Genomic DNA, 21,781 nt, shown 5'->3' on the forward strand with positions numbered 1-21,781 from the left:
TTTGCCCATAATACAAATGGCTAATTAGTCTGCATCAAACATGCTTTTGTGCTTTAAAACAGGATTAATAAGGACTAATGAACTTATTATTAGAACAAATAATTTTGGCCCACCTGATCAATGAAACCCCTTCAAATAAACGGTTATTTTTATCGAAAGATTTTAAGCTTAAACTTTAATGACAAAAACCAACGAAACTTTTTAAAACAAAATGTGAGTTTCATGTTAGTGAACATACTAATTAATTTTCTTTTTTCAGAAAAACAAAACACTGAAGATTACTTAATTGTTATGATAAAATATTTTTCTTCACTTACCTACCGTAAAATAGGAGTATGTGCTATGTGTGCAGTTGCTTCGCATTCACTTTGGATTTATTTCAGAGGTAATTTTTTTCTTTAAAAAAATATCTTAACCTAGTATGGAACGGGTCCAATGACCACTGAGTCTGTATACTATATGTAGCCATATTTATTATAATTATTTTTTAAACGCTGATTCAATGAATACTAGTTGAAAAGAAACCTCTCCTAAAACTGTAGAATTTATCTATTTCTTTCAAGGAGTTGAGTCCTTATTAAAAGGTTATTAATGTGTTTTGTCTTTACTAGGATTCTAACATTTTTCCTGTCGTGTTGGCTAGTGACCGCTATATGTTGTGGGCTGACAGTCGCAGTATGTGCGGGTGTAGCCTACGGCTACAATTATAGTTTAGCCGAATTCATTACACTTACAAGTAAGAAAAATCCCTAATTTGGATAGAATGCTTAAAATTATATAGAATGCTTATTATATTATTTACACAAATTTATAGGAATACTTTTTCTCTTTTATAATTAAGAAGATACGATATAGTAAAAGCGAAAGTAATGTATAATTATAACTCCTTGTCAGGAGCCGATGTGCGTGTTTACATGCGAAGGGGTCAGTTCTATGACAGACCTGACCTGGTACAGTATAGAAGGAAGATGGGAGATGAGGATGAAGGTAAGAAATAAAAGTACCTACCTAGAAGAAATTCGTTCAAAAATAAAATTATGTGACTTCAAAACATACATAAAATGCTGTTTCTAGCATAGACAAGACCTGCTTTTCGTTTAATTTACCATTATGTACTAAAAAAATGTCTTTTTACTTCTTACATCTTATACATGCTATATTAACTAATCAATAATAGCAGATACATTGCATCATTATAGTATGGATAATCCACGGTGTCTGTTTCGATATTTATGGGATGACCCAGAATTTTATATCTTGTTATATTTATAGTTACTTTTATTCTAACCTACGATTTAGTTTTCAGACTATACAGGGTATCCCACCGTCGGTATTATAAGTTCAATGGAGGTTATGGAGGTTATAGGCATACGCTGAGTACGTAAAAAATACTTATAAAATTCTTAAATCTCTTTTTTTTTTTCAAATAGATGAATTCTTAAAACTCTTTGTGTACACTCCTAACAAGCAACCCGCCCAACTTATCCACCCGCACGTGAGCTATCGTTTAAGATTATGTTTTCATAGACAAAATGCTCACATTAGCGAAGCGTTATATGCCGGCTGCGCGAAGCTTGAAAAGAAAACATGAATTTTAAGGAAAAATGTAGCAAAAAAATTAGGCGTAATTTTGTTGTTTAAGTATTTTTAAGTGATCAGTGTATGCAAAACTACAAGTCCCTTCGCGCTTAGTATACCGATAGTGGGATACCCTGTAGGTATATTTTCCTTATCTATTCGTGGAAAATTGAAAAAAACGTGAAACATAATTAATTTTGTTTAAAATTGTGTACAGGTTTTCCCGGGAATTTAACGAATGATTATCAAGAACCATTTTTAAGTAATGATGCGCCACTCTCTGAGCAATGGTCTAAAAATGAGGACACTCGTAAATATGCTGAAAAACTTACAAAGTATTCAGATACCAAGAGAATAATGGCCGATTCAGTCGTACAATATGAGGTGAGAGTATTTCTGTATGTTAAAAAATGTCAATTTCTATCTAACTATCCGCTGTTTTTATTTTCTATATATAGTAAATGTAAGAAAAATACCTATACCTTTTCAAATAATAATCGGCCTCTGTTATATGAAGCGGTTATCGAAAAGAAGCATCACTCAAAACATAATTTTTCTATAAAAATAATATTTTCAGTTTCGGATCATAATCTAAATTGATCCGAATTAAAATGAAAAGATAAATCTTTTTTATTTCTTTTATTTCAGACGCCAAACTATTATAAATTTACTACACCACCAACACATTACATCTCTATAATACCCAATCCATTATTTTCAACAACGGTGTGGCAAAGCGGCTCTTCGCAGATAATCATGAGGCAATTTGAACCAATCAATGAAATTTTGTCTGAGAAACAGCGTATCAAAGACAGTGAATATCGAAAAAAAGTTCCTTCACAATTAGATACAAATTCTATTGATGAAATTGAAAGACCCACGCAGTCGATATCACCCGATATCCGAATAATAGTTGAAGACAATCCAAAAAGGTTTGTTATTTTTTAATTAAGTACATTCCTTTCGAAATTGCCTTTCTCAATTTTTGGAATGAAAATGAATTGACATCAAGAACGCAATTTTATGATTGTGTTAAGTCTTAATTTTTTTCCTGGTTTCTTTCCTTGAATAAATACTCTAACGAAATGATTATTTACCTCCACCATTGTGTTAATTAAAACTTACTAAGATTGTAACAATTTGTTTAGTGAAGAATACAAATTGCGAGATTGGAGACCATCGCCACGCCCAGTAATACCGGAGTATTTAACGCAAGAAATGGATGAAGATGCTGTAGTTTACAAAGCTGTATAAAGTTTTAAATAATACATTTTTACAGTGTTTCATTTATAAAGTTACCTCGTTGTCCCGCTTATGAAGTAGTTGTAAAAAAGAAAAAATATTAAGATTTTAACGACAACTAGCAACTGGTACTTCTATAAAATATTATACCTAGAATAAACTTAGGCATTTTTTAGAACAACTATTCTTTCTTCGCATAATGAGGTATTTTTCTTGCGAAGCATAGCTTTGACAAAATTGTGTTTTTGGGCTATAAGTATAACATGACAAAATTACCAGATATGTAACAAAATCTGGTAACGCATATATTGAATACTTCAGCACTTCATACAATATGCTGTTTGAACAGGCCCCGTGGAATAAAACCTTAATTGACTTGGTACCGAATATCAAATGACTACACATGATATAATGCAGGCAATTATAGTGAGGGTAACTTTTATCATAAAAAATCAAATATCTATACAAATATTATAAAGCTGAAGAGTTTGTTTGTTTGAAAGCTAATCTCGGGAACTATTGGTCCGATTTGAAAAATTATTTCAGTGTTAGATAGCTCATTTATTTATTTATTTATTTACCAAGGATAGCCAACAATTGTTTACACTATATATGGCATAAAAGGAAAAATACAATTTAACGTATCAAGTGTAACAATTACTTACAGGCTAACACTACATGCTTTTGAAAACGGTTATGACTTATGAACATTAAAAAAAAAAACTGATAAATACACAAGATAACGTTTAACAAATTATCAACAGAATATCTATTTAAAAACTAATGTAAGTCATATTAAAATAAAATCGGCATACAAAAATTACAATTTTAAAATATTAAATTAAAGTACATAAAAAGTTAAAAACCAACATAAAAATTCATTTTTTATAATATTAATAATATCGCACCTTCGGTAGAACAAGGGCATAATTGTCATAAATTGCCAAAATGACTTAAATATGCAGAAATGCTTTAAAAAGGCCCTTTCAACTGGAGGGACAAAGACATTCGTTTAATTCCTACAAAAAACAGCCAGATTGAAATAGTGGCGTTGTCATTTTGGCGCTATTTTGTTTCTCTCTTGGCGAGACAAAGTCTCATTGGTTAGTTGTGCCATCGGCGGGGACTGAGCTAGCTGTCACTTGGAGCGCTAACGTCGTTTATGTAAATATGCCCTATAATGTTTTTGATTTCTGGAACGACAAGGCCATATCTGTCACACTTATGCCTAGTTTACGATTTAAAAATTGGGAGGACAAAGTCGTTCAGACAATTGTGCCCTTGTCTGTCCAAGATTTGTTATACTCCATGGTCTTAAAAGTAACATTTTATTCCGATAATTGCTGTAGAGAGAAAAAAAACAAGTTAGTTTTTTAGAAATTTAAACGATAGGACTGCCAATCAAAATACAACAACCTCCTCACCTCACACCCACAAATCTATCCTCAAAAACTTTCGAGTTTACATAATAAATAATAATATTAGTAAGATATTTTATTCGTAAATAATTATTTTTCTTTTTCAAATTTGTTTATGGAATATATTATTTTGCTGTGAACACATTGCCTATAAAATCGATCATACATAAATTAGGGGACCCAGCATAAAGCCGATGCCGTCCATTCTGGAATGTAAAACGTGCAAAAAAAGCTGGCCCAATATCAATATGCACTCCGGCAGAATACATAAGCCTTATAAAAAATGCCACGAAAAAGGAGGAATTATTTAATGTCAATGAATTGAATTATGATTCTTTCTTGTTCTGTTATCTTAATATAATATTTTTCCAATTTTTATAGCGATTCCAAAGAATTTTGCTAGGAAACATAATAGTTTCAGATTGTTGAAGATGTGTAATGGCTGATTAGTAAGTTTTGATCTCTATTTTTGTGATAAAGTACTGCGGCTTTCTAAAGTGTTTAAGAAAATAAAACATTTATACAAAAAAACACGTTATTATCATTCCAAAATTATTAACTTAAAGCTTTAGATATGGCCATATTTACAAATTAATTTTCTTGTTGGTGGAACAAGGGCACAAATGTACACCTACTTAAGAAAAAAATATTATTAAAAAAAAACTAGCAGTTTTTAATATTTGTAAACGATACACCTAAAAGAATATAGTATATAGTTTATGTCATACAAAGCAGAACAACCATAAAACAATTATTATCATAGCTAGACCACATTAAGTACTACAAATATCTTAAAATGGCTCTCCTGTAAAATTGCAAAAACTGTAATTGTGCCCTTGTTCTACCGAAGGTGCGATATAATATAATATCTACATAAAAATAAAGTTCGACAGACAAAAATATCTATTTAAACAATGTAAATATTCAAGTTAAGATAAAATCGGAATTTAATTTACAATTTTCAAATATAATATTAAAAAGCTTAAAAAAAAACCAACACAAAAATTCAATTTTTTTTTATAATATCTACACAAAAATATAGTTTATAGAACAAACATAAGAAAAATATCCATTTATAAATAATTTAAACATTCATATTAATATTAAGATAAAATCGTCATTCAATTAATTACATTACAATATTAAAATTAAAGAAAAAAAATTAAAATAACAATAACAATAAAAAAGCTACAATTAAATAAATACATTATTTGGTACAATTATTTTTCCTTGAAATATTTGAGAGAAGCATTATAAAACTTAACCACACTGTCTGCATTTATATCTATTAGATCACTGTATTCGTTTAGAGATTTAGTTAATCTGCCGATGGGGGAATTTGCCCCTAGAACCGTTCTTCGTAGTGGCGGACACAACGGAGTAATACATTTACGTGGGTACTTGGATGGAACGCGAAAATTTATCAGATGCAATATGCCTGGACAGTTAATTTTATTTCTAAGAATTTTAAAGAGAAACAACACATCGCTGACATTATATCGGGTCGATAGAGAGATCATTCCGAAAAAGCCGAGACGCTCCTTATAAGAGGACAGCTGCTTAGCTTTCCCTTTAAAAAAAGCTAAGTGCCATAAAAAACGTTTCTGGACCCTTTCCAATCTCAACATGTGAGTGGCAAAGTGCGGCCTCCAAACGATACTACAGTATTCCATAATACTTCGTACTAAGCTATTGTATAGCATAATTTTTGTACGCTCACGGATAAAGTCCTTAGTGTTTCGGATTAGGAAGCCTAACATTCGGGATGACTTCTTAATGACATGATCAATATGAGGTACAAAGGTTACTTTCTTATCAAAAATTACTCCCAAATCTCGGATTGTGTCAACATTTTGAATTAGTTCATTACCAATTAGATACTGCGATCGAAAGGTTAAATTTTTACGGGAAAAACTTACATGGTAGCATTTTTTTGGATTTAGTTGCATTTTGTTTTGATAACACCATTGAGTAAGCCTATTTAAATCGTCCTGAAGTAGCGCAATGTCATTCGGTTCATCAATAGCTCTAGCAAATTTTAAGTCATCGGCATACATAAAACATTCAGAAAATTGAAAACATCGGGGCAGGTCGTTGATATAGATGTTGAAAAGGATGGGTGCTAAGTGCGAACCCTGGGGAGCACCCGATGAAATGTGGTGACTATTGGATCTGTACCCATTCATGACGACAAAGAACTCGCGGTTCGTAACATAAGACTGGATCCAATTTAATAGTGACCCTGTGATGCCATATGCAGAAAGTTTATAGACTAGTATAGGATGAGAGATTCTATCAAAGGCTTTGCTAAAATCTGTATAGATGACGTCAAATTGTTTATTTGCGTCAATATTTCGGATAAGAGACTCTGTAAACGTCACCAAGTTTGTGGTTGTTGATCTTGATGGAATGAAACCATGCTGGTGATCACTTACATAGAGCTTGAAATGTTGTTGGATGTAAGGACAAATTAATGACTCGAAGACTTTCGCAAATGTTGAGATAATTGAAATAGGCCTATAATTTGAGACTATATCCTTCTTCTCGGACTTATGTACGGGGACGACTTTAGCTTTCTTCCATTGAATTGGGAAAGTTCCAGACTTCAGCGACTTATTAAAAATTATTACCAGGGGGTCAACGAGGGCTGTCGCACAAGTAGATATAAAAATAGGCGGAATCCCATCAGGACCAGCACCTTTTTCGACATTCAGCGACTGTAACTTTTTAAGAATGCAGTCCCTATCAAGTGACGGTATTATTAAGCATTGGCTATTAGTTTCAATTGCATCTAGATGATAAGGAACACGAGAGACACTGTCATGAGCAGTTGTGTATGATGATAAAAAATACGAAGCAAAAAGATTACATATTGTTGTAGCATCTGATGAAGAAGTCTCGCTATCGCTCATAGTCAGGGGATAGGAACTGGTTCCACCGCGCTTTAACTTGATATAAGACCATAAGAGCTTTGGATTCTTCGATAGATTAGATTCTAATGAGTCCATATATTTTTTGTATAAGTCCTTTGCTAGTAATTGACATCTCTTTGTTATTAATTTGAATTCAATTTCATCCATTGGATTTTTGTACATCTTATAACGCAATCTCAACTTATTCTTTTCTTTTAATGAACGTATCATTCCTTTATTAAACCATGGTGGATAACGAGTCGATGAGGTTTTATTGGTTGGAACATGCTTAGCTATGATCTCATTTAGCAAATCATATAGAATTTGAACCATGCTATCAACATCATTAGACCCACCAAGAACTTCACTCCAATTAAGACTATTCAGGTACTCTATAATTTTCTTATAATTTGCTTTGTAGAAATTACGTTTCAAGTTGTGTTTGTTGTAAGGTAGATTTAGTTCCTTTAAAAATATAAGTGTAATGTCAAGCGGAGGGTGAAGTACGTCAATGGATGTCAAAGTGAATAAGGGTTCACTTACTGAGCATGAAGATAAGGAAGAAAGGACAAGATCCAAAGTTCGACCAGAAATATTTTTTACACAGTTGAATTGGGACAGTTTACTAACATCAACAAATTCCAGAAATGTTTTACACACATTAGGAAGAGATATATTAAGGGATCTAGAGGTCCAGTTTATTTTACCTAGATTGAAATCTCCTATTATGCATATTGGCATTTTTGTCGACTCAATGACTATATTGCAGTGCTCAATAAAATGTTCGATGGAGGACAGAGAAACAGGTGGAGGATGGTACACTGCACAGAAGATAACTTGATTTGAGACGTGATTAGAAGGCACATCAACAGTCACCCAGAGATCCTCACATCTACTTTCCCATCTATCGATACGGTAGGAGTTAAATTTCCTTAGAACAGCAATTAAGACTCCACCGCCATCTTTATTTGGGTGAAAACCTGACGTCTCCCTATCCCGCCTATAGATCACGTACCTATCATCAACCAGTTCAGAACTAAGTATATTGCTATTTAGCCAGGTTTCGGTTAGGATTATTATATCATAATCGGTACAGGAAATATTATTGTAAAAAGTGTTGGTTTTAGTTCTAAGGCCCCTGCAATTTTGGTAATAGATTTTTAAATTATTGAATTTTGTAGAGGTTAAGTCTCAATCATGGTTATAATAAAAGAAAAACTTACGATCTAGGTTCAGCTAAATTAATTTGCTAAGACTAACACTATTCTTGATCAATATATATTCAGCACCATCAGTTTTACGTACAAATATTTTACCATTTCTAACCCAGACGTATTTGTAACCCATTTCTTTAGCTTTAATTCTGGTCGCTGCATGAAGAGCCTTGTTGGCTGGCGAAAGGTGTTCCATTATGTAAACAGGAGACCTCTGTGTCTCACAGCCCAGATGAGTAGAGTTTAGTTTATCGTGAGGGTTGTTTTGGTTATACTTCAGAATCGAGGCAAGCAGCTGATCGCGCATCTTTGTTGACGTTAACTGAACCACTATAGACCGTGGGCGAGAATTCGATTTATTGGACTTAGCAACGCGAGTACAATGCAAAATATCTTTTTCTCCGATGTTGCAATTAACAACGTTGCCTAGTTGAGTAACGATGTTGTATAGATTCTCATTTCTTTTTTCAGGCATGCATTGTATTTCCAGATTAAATTTATTATTATTTATTTATCGAGGAAGGCTATAGGCTATAATATTATATCATCACGTTACGACTAACAGGAGTGGAGCTACGGGGGTGAAACTGCGCGGAGCAGCTAGTAATAAATAAGATCTCTGCTATTGCAATGAAGATTACATAAATTAAACATTTGTACGGGTGTAGGTCGAAATCATACGCTGTATTTGTATAGATACATAATTGATTTTAATTAATGGCTTAAAGATTTTTCAGGGATTATAATATCAAGGATAGTTTCCAAACTTTTTCTATAGGTATAATTACTGAACGAATAAGCTCAATTTCTATTAATTGCATATAATTATTATTCATTTTTGTCATTTTCTTTCGAAGAAGAAGAAATTGAACTAATAGATTTATCACCGCGATCACTAAAATGAATTTTATGTTTCGGCTGCATTTTGCTTTCTTCACTCGATTCTCCTTCTTGGCTTGATGTCGAAGACTTTGGCAACATTTTTACTTTTTTACTTACTTCTCCTCTTTTATCATATTTCTTCTTTTTGGGATTGCATCCTTTACTTATCTCCCCACGTTTGTCAAACTTTTTCTTTTTTGGAGCAAATTCTTTATCGTTTCCTTTATCATTGTATTCCTGATATTCAACACTTCTTGATAGTTGTACTTCAGTATTTATGTCGTCGAACTTTTCATGTGAAATATTTTCAGATAATTTTGTTGGCCTCTTATTGCCTTTGAAGAATTGCAATGTGTGATCAATTAATACTTTTGGAATTTCATTTATCAAGTGTCCGCTTATTAACGAGTTCGCATTGGTTCTTTCTTGAACATTTCCTTTGAAACCAATTATTGATAATTCAAGTGACCTAAAAATTTATTATTTACTTACAATTTTTTTCGTAGGTCATAAGAAAAAAATATTTACAACAAAATTACTCTTACCTCCAATCGACGAAATCGCATACATTCACATCTTTCTCTATATCTATTTCAATGTTAACATTAACGTCGTAAAGTTCAGCAAAATAGTCATGATCAGTTGAAATGGTATCATTTTTGAAGCCTATTATTCCACGTACCTACCATAAAAGGATAAAAATCGATTTTTATATTAACCAAAATATTAAGTTCAACAAAATCAGTCAGACAGTGGATATTATTCTCTCAGACAAATAGCCTGCGTGCTCAAATAAAAGTTCGTCTGCAACTCAACTCCGTTATATTATTTCTTAGAAATTTTATTCAATATAAAACTATGTATTTATCAATATCACTGATAACATATAAATAACGTTTTGTTACCAAAAGTATTTGAACCACGTTAAAAAATGTTTAAAAGAAGATTGTACTTTGATCAAAAGCTTGTATTAAAGACTGTGTTTACTAACATAATATATCTTAGAAATGGGTATAATTCTTATGGATAGTGTAATTTTACCTGTAGGTAGTTATAACATATTGCTTCACCGATTTTTTTCGATTGCAACTTGTATGGTCCGCCGCTGTGTGACGAATAAACGGTATCCAAGCCATATAAGTAAATGTCTTTTAGTGAAACACTGGTTTTACACGGTTTTTCTTCACACTGAAAAGGTGATTTCACAAATTTTATGCTTATTAAGGTTTCAAAGGTTATTTTTATGAACTTAATATCTATACTAATATTATAAAGCTGAAGAGTTTGTTTGTTTGTTTGAACGCGCCAATCTCAGGAACCGATTTGAAAAATTCTTTCGGTGTTAGATAGCCCATTTATCGAGGAAGGTTATAGGCTATAATATTATATCATCACGCTAAGACCAACAGAAGCGGAGCTACGCGGGTGAAACCGCGAAGCGCAGCTTATTTTAATAAACAGATAAGTTTTAATTAATATTTACCACATTCCACGTAACAGAAAACGATTTCATCAGGATCGCACCTTGATTTATTCGTACAGTATTTTTGTTTAAAGCCCTTATATTGCTGATGAAATATTTCGACGTTTCTTTAAATAGCTTTGTTTGATACTGCCTTTAACACAAAAAGTATATTTATAGCACAAATTACTAGAAATGTACCTAGTATTAATAATAACCAACACACAAAGAGATATAAGTCATACCAAGAAAAAATTGTCTTAAAAATGCACAATTAAAAAATTAGTGTTATTTTTGGCAATTAGGAATATAATATAATATACTTTTGCACATTATGATCAAAATATGTTTTTTTTTTTATTTCCTGCAAACCACGTGAAAAATCTACCCTTTAGAAATAATTATTATTTTATTATTATTTCTAAATTATTATTTTATTTAATATAATAATTCTTATCATACCGATATTCCGCCAATTTATCGCCAAATATATTAGACGTATTGACGTAGGTGAGAAGACTAGCTTGAAGTTTAGGCACCAATTCCTCCCGAATTGGTTTCGAAATTAATTTTTCAAGGACTCTACCTAAATAAAACAATTTTACTCAATGAATAAAACTCATAAACGTAAATTACAAAGTCCTTTACAATTTTTATACAACTTTCCAATAAAAATGTTAAGAAAGTAATAATTACTTTGGTGATTATTAAAATACGGTGCTGTGACAGGCGCTAAACCCATACCTAGAGAAGATATCTGAAAACGAAAAAATATTATTGAAGTAAAAATTTCATACATCATTAGAAAATACTTTGTAAACAACTAAATATGGAATATATTTGTATCTATAATCTTATTACCTTTTAATGATATTTATTTTACTGTAGCGCTCGCTCAAATAAAATAATGTAATAAAATACAATTTCTCAATGGAAAAATAGTGTCCTTATAAAACCATTCGCTGTACAGCTTAATTAATTTATCTCATAAACAACATGTTATCTCTAGAAGGTTCTATCTACCTCAACAGAGAATTTACAGTCGGAGACTGTGAAAGTGTTATGTCCCAAGTCGACTGATTGGCCACTAAGCTTCGTGATAGCGTACCCAGACAGGGTACAATCTTCTGCTGTTATGCTGAAATACGCAAATTTTTGCAAACTTGTTTGAAAATTTGTCATTTTTCTGGCGACGTAAATAAAAATATGCTGCTCTATCTGAACACTTTCAATATAATTTGGATAAATAAACTATATTGATGTTTATGAACAGCCATTTCTTTTAAAAGAGGGTATTTCTACCAAAAATTTTGGGCAAAAAACTGTTATTTACTACGTTAAAAATCACATTATTCAAACAGTAAAATTCACAGCGACTGCTATTTCTATCAAGTCACTAGACCATTAAAAAAAACTTACGCCAAAGGTCCAACATAATGCACATCTTGGAACGAAAACGGGGAATGATCACTTAGATTCCTCCCATTTACCACTACATCGGAATAATTCCGGAACAGTATGTACTGTGTGTACACAAACATCTTGCTGAGCCCCGTCTCTATTCGCAGAGCATTTGACGCGAGAGCCATCGTCACTTCTGGGGATGTGAAGTGGGGTAGCTCGCCTAAGAACATGTCTTGACATAGGCTATAATAAAGTTTTTTTTTTAATTTGGTATTAACAGAACCATCTTAGCTCTTAGCTAGAAGGACCCATATTATATGGTAAATTGACTTATACTAATTTTTGAATGTGTCGGCATTTATGCCGTTATACAATAAAATAATTAATGAACATTTCATCCCTCTTATCTATCTAATTATAAATGCAATAGAAAATTCTTGGATTGGAATAACGGTGATTGGGTTTTTAAACAAGCGCCAAATCCCAAGAGACTTAGAAGAAAATAATGACGTCGGAATTAAAAATTACCTCACCGTAAACACCCGTAAAGGTTGAATAAAACATTGTACGAAATGGAATATGAATGAAACGATACAAGAGAAACAAACGATACAATAGCAATAGGACAAATAGGATAATATAATATTCAAACACGACGCATATAACTTACACTCCTACTACATTGTCGTGAACATAGAACCCATTTGCTATTCTGTGCGAGTCTACCGACTTTCTGATGTACACATTCATCCCTTTATATCCATAGTTATCCCTCAGAGCCTGAAATTGAAAATTCAGATAATAAATTCAACTTTCTCAAAGGATCTTGAATTTGAATGGGGCTAATAAAGATTGTTTATAGCATAAACTTCTTTGATAGAATTTAATGTTATGCTTGAAAAACTTATAACTATTTAGTTATTCTTGTCATTATTGTACCTTTCCGCACCATATAAGCAAATTAGCATACGATATGTGTTATAATAATTAATTATTTTTTGAATTAAATTGAAAACTGCTCGATAATTTAGCTTTAAGAGACAGAATTAAGGTCTTTCAGCATAATTTATAAGACTCATCATCATATTTATAAGACAATATAATATCAAGTAGAATAGAATTACTCACAATATAGAATAAGTAGAATTACTTTAGATAACAAAGAATTACTTACTAATCTTATGGCACTTTCGTATGACTTCCTATTTTTCTGCCATTCCTGTTGAAAATTAGTAAAAGTTTCTGCAAAAACAAAAAAAACAAAATTAAGTTTAGGTCAATCGAAATTAATTAAATGAAAATAGTTTTCTCTTTACCGCTTTTAAAATAATCATTGACGGTCTTATCAATTTTAAACGAATTCGTTTTAAAAATTGTCAAGAGTAGATAAAATAAATAGAAATAAAACATTTCAAACGTTTCGTTTAAACATTTCAATAAAGCATTTCGCGTTCAGAATGAAGAAATAAAAGATTTACGGCATTTCAAAATTAATTGAAAGCGAACATTTAACTTGATAAAGTTTTCTTGGTAGTTACCTAAACCTAACTATAAGTCAATTTTAAACCAACATCCACTGCCATATAATTGGATTCCTGAGTATTGGTAATCAAATGAAAACACACACTTAGCCGTTTACCTACGTGATGCAGGGTTACGGAATAACTAAAAGGTTGCTCTTGTTTACAATTCGTACAATATTACATTGAAATAAATTTTATTTGTACAGTACTGATTTAAATCGTTTAAATTCATAAAGTGCGGGCTACATCTCATTTACATGTGGATGAAAGAAATACTCTGATATCAATCCATTATGATCGATATATTTCGATATCTATATTACGCAGAGTAAAAACTAAAAGTACATACGAATACTTTTAGACGTGTATTTTATAATAGGTATCTATATATTTGTGTAATTCGTCGAGTTCATTTCCCTCTAACACACCTATAAAGAATGCAATGCAATAATAAAGCTTTGTGCTCATTAATTTTTCATTTTATGCTACCAACGCTCATAAAAAAATAGATAAAAATAACTTAAAATATATTTTTGTACAAAGTTCACGAGAAAATACGTTTGTTGTGCATGCTAAAGCTTACTGAATGTTACATGATCATTCTCAACATGAAAATCCTATTTAATAAGCTTAAACGATTACATGCAGTCGAATGTTAATTAAAACTGAATTTTATGAGTAAAAAGTCACTCATACATGTAAAGAACGAGTGAATTTAAATACATTTTACAATTGGAAAAGCAAATCCTTTGAAATGTTATGCAATAGCCACTATTTTATTATATTTTTTATAGCTGTACGCGTATCGATAGCTGTTACAAAATCGCACCTCAGACAAAACACAGATGGTAAGTTTCATAAAGAAAATCATTGCGTATAACAAAAATATTTCAAATATGGTACCTAATATCTACATTTTATCTTAACTAAAAGGAAACGAAATTGAAAACGAGGAGCCAGACGTGCCTTTACAGGATGCTAATGATGACGACCACCCACCGGAAAAAAGCAAGAAGTTCCAAAAGCTTAGTAATTGCTGGCCAAACTTTAATGTCAAAAAATACTTCGATATCTTAGATGAGCTCGATGGTAACTGTTTTTATTTGGTTCAACGGAAATTAATTTATTCATATTATAGATTGAATTAAAAACTAACTAATTTTAAAACGTCCTGAGCAATCGTCCCTTATAACTTTTTTATTGTATTAAAAAGGACTCTTTTGCAGAAAAATATTCGCGAGTCCGTGAAAATTACCAAGAAGCTGTGGGCATTGAAAATTTTGATGCTGAAATGCTTGCAGTGAGTAGTCACTCATTACTTTGACTAGACAGGGATTATGGTTCGAGTGCCTTCATAAAAGGGATTGTCCAGACGCTTTCGCTATACCGTATAAAATCATTAAACAGAAGACATTGGCAGTATTATAAAATTCTTAAACCACAAGCACATCGCTTCGCGACTTGGTTGTTAACTTTGACTTATGATGCCTAGAATGCAATCCTCGGAATCGATTTATATATTGCCATGAAGCCGATCATGCGTGAAGCTAATAAACTAAATCTGAGAAATCTATTTCGAGATCATCTTGTCATCATACTTTATTTAATATTTTTATTTTTCTTGAATGAAAAAGAGAATAATACTTATAAGATTTCTTCTAAAGTTATATATGTACTTACGGTGGCAAATTTTTAAAACAGATGATGCTAAAATCTGGGGGAGTGGCAGAGCGTTCGGCCAACAAAGCTGGCGGAAATCGAGGCCTTATACCTGCTGGAATTAATCTTGGTGGATTTTGTATGATGCGAATGCCCAATACTATCTTGTAAGACAACTAATATATGCATAAACCCACACATAAACCTATCAATATATACTCGACACTCCTCTAGACGGAACCGCAGCAGCGAATCAATTTGTGTTAATTGCACAAGCTCTCGTAGCAGTTTCTCAAGCAAAGCACCACTACGTAATTAACGTAATATATTCTTAATGAAATACGTGATAGTTGAGACAAGGCTCACTTTCGGAAAACACATTTTCGGACTTAAAAGAAAAACCTTGACAGCACGAAAACAAATTAGTCGGTATTAATATGTATGTGATGGAGATACAAAATCTCTATATTATTTTAACCCTATCAGGTTCTTATGACCGACTTAATCGGTTAATTCTATTATGTAGAAGTGGATATAGATACCGGCGTATAATATTCTAAAGATTTATAATTTTGTATAATCTTAACGTCTGAAAGACAAGACTTTATGGGACGCGTTTAATGTCTACGCCCAACCGAGATCATTACCGCAAAATAAGATTGTTATCGAGCAAAGAAACTGGATTTAATTGCCTCACAGCACATTTTGCTTAGCCAGAATCTTCTCTAAATAGTGTAGATATAACATTGAACTTTTAGTACTTTTTTATAACATGAACATTATAGTTGATACCGAATAATGATGATGATGATGAAATATATATTTTTTTAATACCTATAAGTTAAAACCTCATAGGTACATTTACATCTAATACCACGGAGTACGGTAACTATAAAATATCATCAAAATCATTGTTACTTTAGATGAACACAATTTATAAAATAAAAAAGTGAAGTCCCATGTCCCCAAGTGGGGTAAGGGGCAGATGCATTATACATACATCTGTTTCACTGATCGATTTTCTTTAGGGACACGTAGGTGATCAGCCTTCTGTGTCCTGCCAGACCGAGACATTTTTTTTTCTTCGTCTCCACTGGGAATTGAACCCAGGACTCCTCGGTTCTACGCTCACGCGTCAACCACTGTACGAAGGAGGCGGTCATTTATAAAATAAAGCCTTAACTTTTTCGCTTCAACATTTTTTTCATGAGTTTGGTTCGTGGACGCAATACTGTATGAATACAAATTAGTTAGGCCACCCTGTTTACAGCTGGGCTTTTGCAAAAAGTGAGAAATTACGTCCGTCAGTAAATTACGACTATAGAGAAGTGGAAAGCAATTTTGTAAATTTTTTTTTTCTAAAAAGCTGAATCTATCGCTCCATTGCAATTGATTCTTTATTTTTATTAAATATTATATGTATAATGTTTATACTTACATTAGTTTTACGATTACAGATTTAAGGCACCACTGCTACAGCTCTAGGTGCTTTTAATAACCTGTGTGTCTTTTATTTAGATTTCTATGATAACCTGGTTCCATTATTTATCGTGTTTTGATAATTACATCATTTTTTGTAGATTCTTCCATCGCATGAAATTACGCAATGACACACAGTTCAGGATACAATACCTTCACAATGACCTAGAGAACATGGTGCTACGAGCTCGTATATCTCTAAACGACTTACATCTTATTGGTTCATACGACCGAACTATTACTGATAAAAATCCTTCTGATCTCTTCTACGTACCCACCTTCGGACAAGCAGAGTAAGTATTACCACTTTTAAATATCTTAAAAAAATCAGAATTTTATTTATCTTCTTATAAGATAAAATCGTCAATACAGTACAATGTTAACATAAACCGAAAAATAATGTAAATATTGTTAATTTTGACCGAAGTTTAAAACTATGTTCAAATAATTGGGTTAATAGATTTTAGATACATTGGTATATTCTCCTCTTTTATATTTTAATAAACATTTTTCATTTTGTTAAAACCACAGATTTATGCTGAAGAACGTAAGATATATTATGGAAGGTCGATATAGACTTCTGTCAAATCGTCTCAATTTAGTGCTGACCATATCAGAAATTCAAATGGATGATATATTAATGGAGGTAAGTTTAAAAATAGGATCGATAAGTTGTTTACTACTACTCCCGTAACTTAAGTTGTTTCAAAAATAACAATAAATTTCATCAGACATTCACAAAAACAACGAATTTCCGAAATCACTAGCTAACTCTTTACGCTACCACAGAATAATAACTAGTAGCTAGCTAACGCTAGCGAGATTTTAATTTTATAGAAAGTGATGACAGTAATTTTTGCTAAATACCCACAAATGCTAAATAAGTTGCTATACTTTTTTTCTATATACCTACCTAGCGATATATACTAGTAATAATTATTGTAATTGTGTCAATTTCAGTATCAGGGCAATGTATCATCACCTCCCATCCGATTGGATAAACGAAATATCGGTAAGTCAATACTATCCGTACATAAGTAAATTGCATCGACCCTTGCGAAAAATATCGGTATTATGTTTTTTACCTACGGATAAAAGCCCATATATTATGTAGTCACATACGTATATACGGATTAGTATTGAATTCAAAATTATATACGAAGAATTTAAATTAATCTTAGAATTATATTCCTATTACTAACTAGCGGCGGCGGTCCGAGACTTCCACCACCTTTTAAATAAACCGTTGTAAAATCTACGCCAAGTGTTACATATTACAAAGGACATCAGTTTATAGCTCTGTGGTATGAACTTCAATAGAAAAATTGAGGGCATATTATAATAAATATATTTTGCAATTTATTAGCACTTTATCCACACGAAAATTTCTCTAAACGGTGAAGGGAAACATTCCCGGACACCGGCATGCCCAAGAATCAAAAGTTCTACTTCTGCTTAATTCGTGAATGAAATATTATCTGTATCGTATTTAAATGCAAAGTTAATTAAAATGTACATTTTCACTTGAGCTGCACAGTGCACAGGTCACTGCTCCCAAATGCAAAGAAAATATAATTAAGCAAGAACTTTAAAAACTAAGTATTTCGTTAAATAATTTCACAGATTATACAAATGTTATTACTCGTACTTATACATAGTTAATTGCATTGTTTTTTTCAACAGATACTTTTATGGATAGATTGAAAATAGATTTGAATCAATGGCTAAAGGATTACTTCAATGATTACCTTATGTATTTCGGCCTCTCTGGTAGGAGGATGAATCCGGAATTCCAGTACGATTACATTTCCTTTCTAATAAGCATAAACTTTTATATTTTGTATTGTATGATTCTAAGGTATGATTACTTAAATGTTCTTGAAACAGTACCTAGATACTGCATTCAATAGTATTCAATTCATTATTCAATTATTGTTATTAAAAGCCCGCCTCTAATGTAATCACATCTAATGAACTTTTGAAAATAGAACGCATTGCGTTCCAATTGTAACTTTTTTTTTTTATTAAAATATGTAAACAACCAGTACAATAATTTCAATTTCTTTAGGAAATATGACAAAGAAAAAAGTATTGCATTGAATGATTTCACAGACAACGCCATAAATGTAATAATACGAAAACTGCACCAGGTCAAGGCTGGGTCAGTAAGACTACCGAAGTTTACAATTTATGCTATCAATGGAATGGTAACTTTTAATCTTATTTCAACCATACTTAAAAATAAACTATAATTCTTTATAAGTTTTCCATTCATATTATTTATATTTTATAGCAACTTCACTTAAGGGATGGTGTAATACGTGGCTTAGATAGCATTTATAGACGTTCCATAGCAACTGGAGTTAGACAAAACGATATTCGTAAAATCGATGCATTCGTTGGATTTAGTAATTTAAAGGTATGCATAGGTATAAACGTTAAACTTCCAACGTATTTTTGCTACGCATCTTATATAGCTTTTTAATTTGATACTAACCTTCTACATACGTTTTGCATATTATATCGCAATCACATTAATTTGACGCTTGGCGTTTGCGTATTTATTCTCTCAGGTATGATTTGCAAAAAAGACATCGCTAATTTAAACTGCTAATTTGGTTTTTGGGCGTGGATTTTATAAGCTAATCTTGCAATGCATTGCAAATCTACTTTATTATCAATATCTTTCGGAACGCTCGTATACTAGAGATGCGTCAAGTTAATTTGACCCCGTGCATTTTTTTAGGTGACATATTCTTACGATGCCACTGTATCTATGGGTGCAGCTCCTCTAAGTGGAACCCTGACATTATCTGCAAATGACCTTGTAGCTCATATATCGTTGTCTATGGTCAAAGATCCTGAATCTGTAGACCTCGAGTTTGAATACATACAACAAGCAGCGTAAGTTTATTTTTATTTTCAGATAATATCAAGTTGTTTTTAAGTGAGAACACATAACAGAACAGTATTTACTGTATAATTATGGATAATCTCATATTAATTTTTCAGACCGGAATCTCTGACCATAGAAGGACCAGCAAACAGAATGATATCACATTTCAAATTTTTACTTGAAAGGCACATAATTGCTATCATGAGCAACACTTTGATTCATAATATTAAAATGCTTAGCACTTTATCACGGTGTGGTAAGTTCTACCTGTATTACCAAAATATTCTGTGACTAGGTCTCACAGAATATTTAATATACCTACCTACAACACAACGTTATGTATATGTCGTGGTCATATCGTAGATTTGATCATTTCATGATATGAGTGGCCATTTCACGAAATGGTCGCATATCGTGAAATGGCCAATTTAGTTTGGCCACATCATGATGTGGTTTGGGCAGATCAATGATAAGAAATCGTTTCACGATATGGCCAATTAACGCACGGTTTTTTCATGAAATGATCAAAATTATTTGATCATATCGTAAAATAGTTACATTAATCGTTGGTAGAGGCGCTGCAAGCTCTGTGTTTATGTGATAAGATGGCGGCCGCTGGCGAAAATTAAATTATTCGCAGTTAAAAACTTCATAATTCGTTTAATAACAATATTATGAAGAAAGTCATAGCAAAGAATTTACGACGAAGAGGTACGAGTACTATGGAAAATGTGGATATCTTATATGTATTTAAGAAAAAATGCGACTTAAATAAAATAATTTAAGAAACTACTACTATATTATTATAATTGTTTGTTTTTTAAAAAGCGATCCGCTTCTGGCACTGGCTGGCCGCTGCCGCGGCACGCTCGCTTTGCTCGCTCGGCTTGTGCGTTGTTTATCAAAGTCTAACCTAACCTAACCTAACTGTTATCTATTGCAAAAACGATTCGCTTCTGGCATTCGCCGGCCGCTGCCGCGGCACTAACTTAAATGACATTAAACAAGTTTTTAGAATAAAGTTATTCTGAAATTTTTTAATATTTTATGGACTCTTTATATGTCATACGATCTGGCCAAATGTGGATGACCAAATCGTGAAACGTTGACGATTTAACGATCTGATCAAACTATGTTGGCCATTTCACGATATGCGACCATTTCGTGAAATGGCCACTCGTATCATGAAATGATCAAATCTACGATATGACCACGACATATACATATAACGAAGCTCATTTTTTTCTAACAAATTACATATTAGTACCTACCTAGGTACTTTTTGATTTGATACAATAATAATTTTTAATTTCTACGTATATTTACCTATACAGTTCCCATATTGGTACCTAAGGCCGATGAAGCTGCTACGATCGAAAGTGATGAATATAACGATGATAATCATAAATTGATCGAACACGATAAGTCTTTTGATCAAGTTGTAGATACTAAATCTAATGAAAAATTGGCTAAGAAACACAGTAATACAAATATGAATGCTGATTACGTTCTTTGGAAAAAAGATAGTGTCGAACTTGAGTTCCCGCCAAAACGTGGTTCAAAGAAGAAACAAAAGATGTTCCTGAAATATAATGAAAAATTTGCTCTTGGAAAGATAAATTAAATAAATGGAAACCTCATACAAAAATTATTGCAGCTACATATTTATTTTTCTTTATTATAAGTGCTTCGGTATGTACTTACCTAGGTAAAAATTGTTTAAGAAATATTTAAATCTGTAACCCGATTCAAATTGGAAATCACACAGATATGTAAACTAAACAAGTTATTAATAAATTAAGCATAATAAGAACACAATATTTCAAAAAATAAACTGCGAGGAAAATAATTCATTTGATTTGATTGTATCATTTTGTTTTACGTTTTGGACATTATTATATTTTATTAGGTATGCATGTTCAGTGCAAGTTCAGTGTTCTAGTGGCTTATACTGTATAATATATAGATCAAGAAGCTAACATCTAATACACATAAGCTTCTTGATATAGATATATATGTTTCGTTCAATATTGTGACTATTGGAATAGAATTAAATCTCAGCTCCACGCTCACATGCCACTGCAAATGCGATATTTTATAAGATCATAGCTC

At 32.0% G+C, this 21,781-nt stretch overlaps 3 protein-coding genes across 3 annotated transcripts; 2 read left to right on the top strand and 1 right to left on the bottom strand.

Moving 5' to 3' along the window:
- Positions 1–281: 281 nt before the first annotated feature.
- Positions 282–2,832, top strand: LOC123696239. The gene is made up of 6 exons (XM_045642311.1): positions 282–385; positions 612–736; positions 895–987; positions 1,796–1,962; positions 2,227–2,510; positions 2,727–2,832. The coding sequence occupies exons 1-6, from the start codon at positions 336–338 to the stop codon at positions 2,830–2,832; spliced, it is 825 nt and encodes a 274-aa protein (XP_045498267.1). The 5' UTR covers positions 282–335.
- A 6,259-nt stretch (positions 2,833–9,091) lies between these two features.
- LOC123696338 lies at positions 9,092–13,527 on the bottom strand. Its single transcript, XM_045642453.1, has 11 exons — positions 13,429–13,527; positions 13,287–13,354; positions 12,783–12,892; positions 12,128–12,355; positions 11,732–11,846; positions 11,405–11,465; positions 11,171–11,294; positions 10,730–10,862; positions 10,288–10,434; positions 9,792–9,928; positions 9,092–9,715 (listed from the first exon to the last, which is right to left on the bottom strand). The coding sequence occupies exons 1-11, from the start codon at positions 13,520–13,522 to the stop codon at positions 9,193–9,195; spliced, it is 1,740 nt and encodes a 579-aa protein (XP_045498409.1). The 5' UTR covers positions 13,523–13,527; the 3' UTR covers positions 9,092–9,192.
- Positions 13,528–14,390: 863 nt separating this feature from the next.
- LOC123696343 lies at positions 14,391–21,505 on the top strand. Its single transcript, XM_045642461.1, has 13 exons — positions 14,391–14,483; positions 14,569–14,724; positions 14,862–14,935; positions 15,337–15,461; positions 16,875–17,066; positions 17,305–17,419; positions 17,734–17,785; positions 18,457–18,568; positions 18,842–18,980; positions 19,067–19,192; positions 19,520–19,677; positions 19,786–19,925; positions 21,004–21,505. The coding sequence occupies exons 3-13, from the start codon at positions 14,927–14,929 to the stop codon at positions 21,291–21,293; spliced, it is 1,458 nt and encodes a 485-aa protein (XP_045498417.1). The 5' UTR covers positions 14,391–14,483; positions 14,569–14,724; positions 14,862–14,926; the 3' UTR covers positions 21,294–21,505.
- The last annotated feature ends 276 nt before the right edge of the window (positions 21,506–21,781 follow it).

This window comes from Colias croceus, chromosome 12 (genome assembly GCF_905220415.1).
Source record: "Colias croceus chromosome 12, ilColCroc2.1".
Classification (NCBI taxonomy): Eukaryota; Metazoa; Arthropoda; class Insecta; order Lepidoptera; family Pieridae; genus Colias; species Colias croceus.

What these genes read in the sequence shown, in the direction of transcription:
- LOC123696239 (XM_045642311.1), top strand. Translation starts at nt 336, where the DNA reads ATGTGCTATGTGTGCAGTTGCTTCGCATTCACTTTGGATTTATTTCAG. An exon ending in CGAATTCATTACACTTACAA is followed by an intron (nt 737 to 894) that starts GTAAGAAAAATC and finishes ACTCCTTGTCAG; the next exon opens with GAGCCGATGTGCGTGTTTAC. An exon ending in GATGGGAGATGAGGATGAAG is followed by an intron (nt 988 to 1,795) that starts GTAAGAAATAAA and finishes AATTGTGTACAG; the next exon opens with GTTTTCCCGGGAATTTAACG.
- LOC123696338 (XM_045642453.1), bottom strand. Translation starts at nt 13,522, where the DNA reads ATGTTTTATTTCTATTTATTTTATCTACTCTTGACAATTTTTAAAACG. An exon ending in ACGAAAGTGCCATAAGATTA is followed by an intron (nt 12,893 to 13,286) that starts GTAAGTAATTCT and finishes TTTCAATTTCAG; the next exon opens with GCTCTGAGGGATAACTATGG. An exon ending in TGCGATTTCGTCGATTGGAG is followed by an intron (nt 9,716 to 9,791) that starts GTAAGAGTAATT and finishes ATAAATTTTTAG; the next exon opens with GTCACTTGAATTATCAATAA.
- LOC123696343 (XM_045642461.1), top strand. An exon ending in TGGATGATATATTAATGGAG is followed by an intron (nt 17,420 to 17,733) that starts GTAAGTTTAAAA and finishes TGTCAATTTCAG; the next exon opens with TATCAGGGCAATGTATCATC. An exon ending in ATTGGATAAACGAAATATCG is followed by an intron (nt 17,786 to 18,456) that starts GTAAGTCAATAC and finishes TTTTTTCAACAG; the next exon opens with ATACTTTTATGGATAGATTG.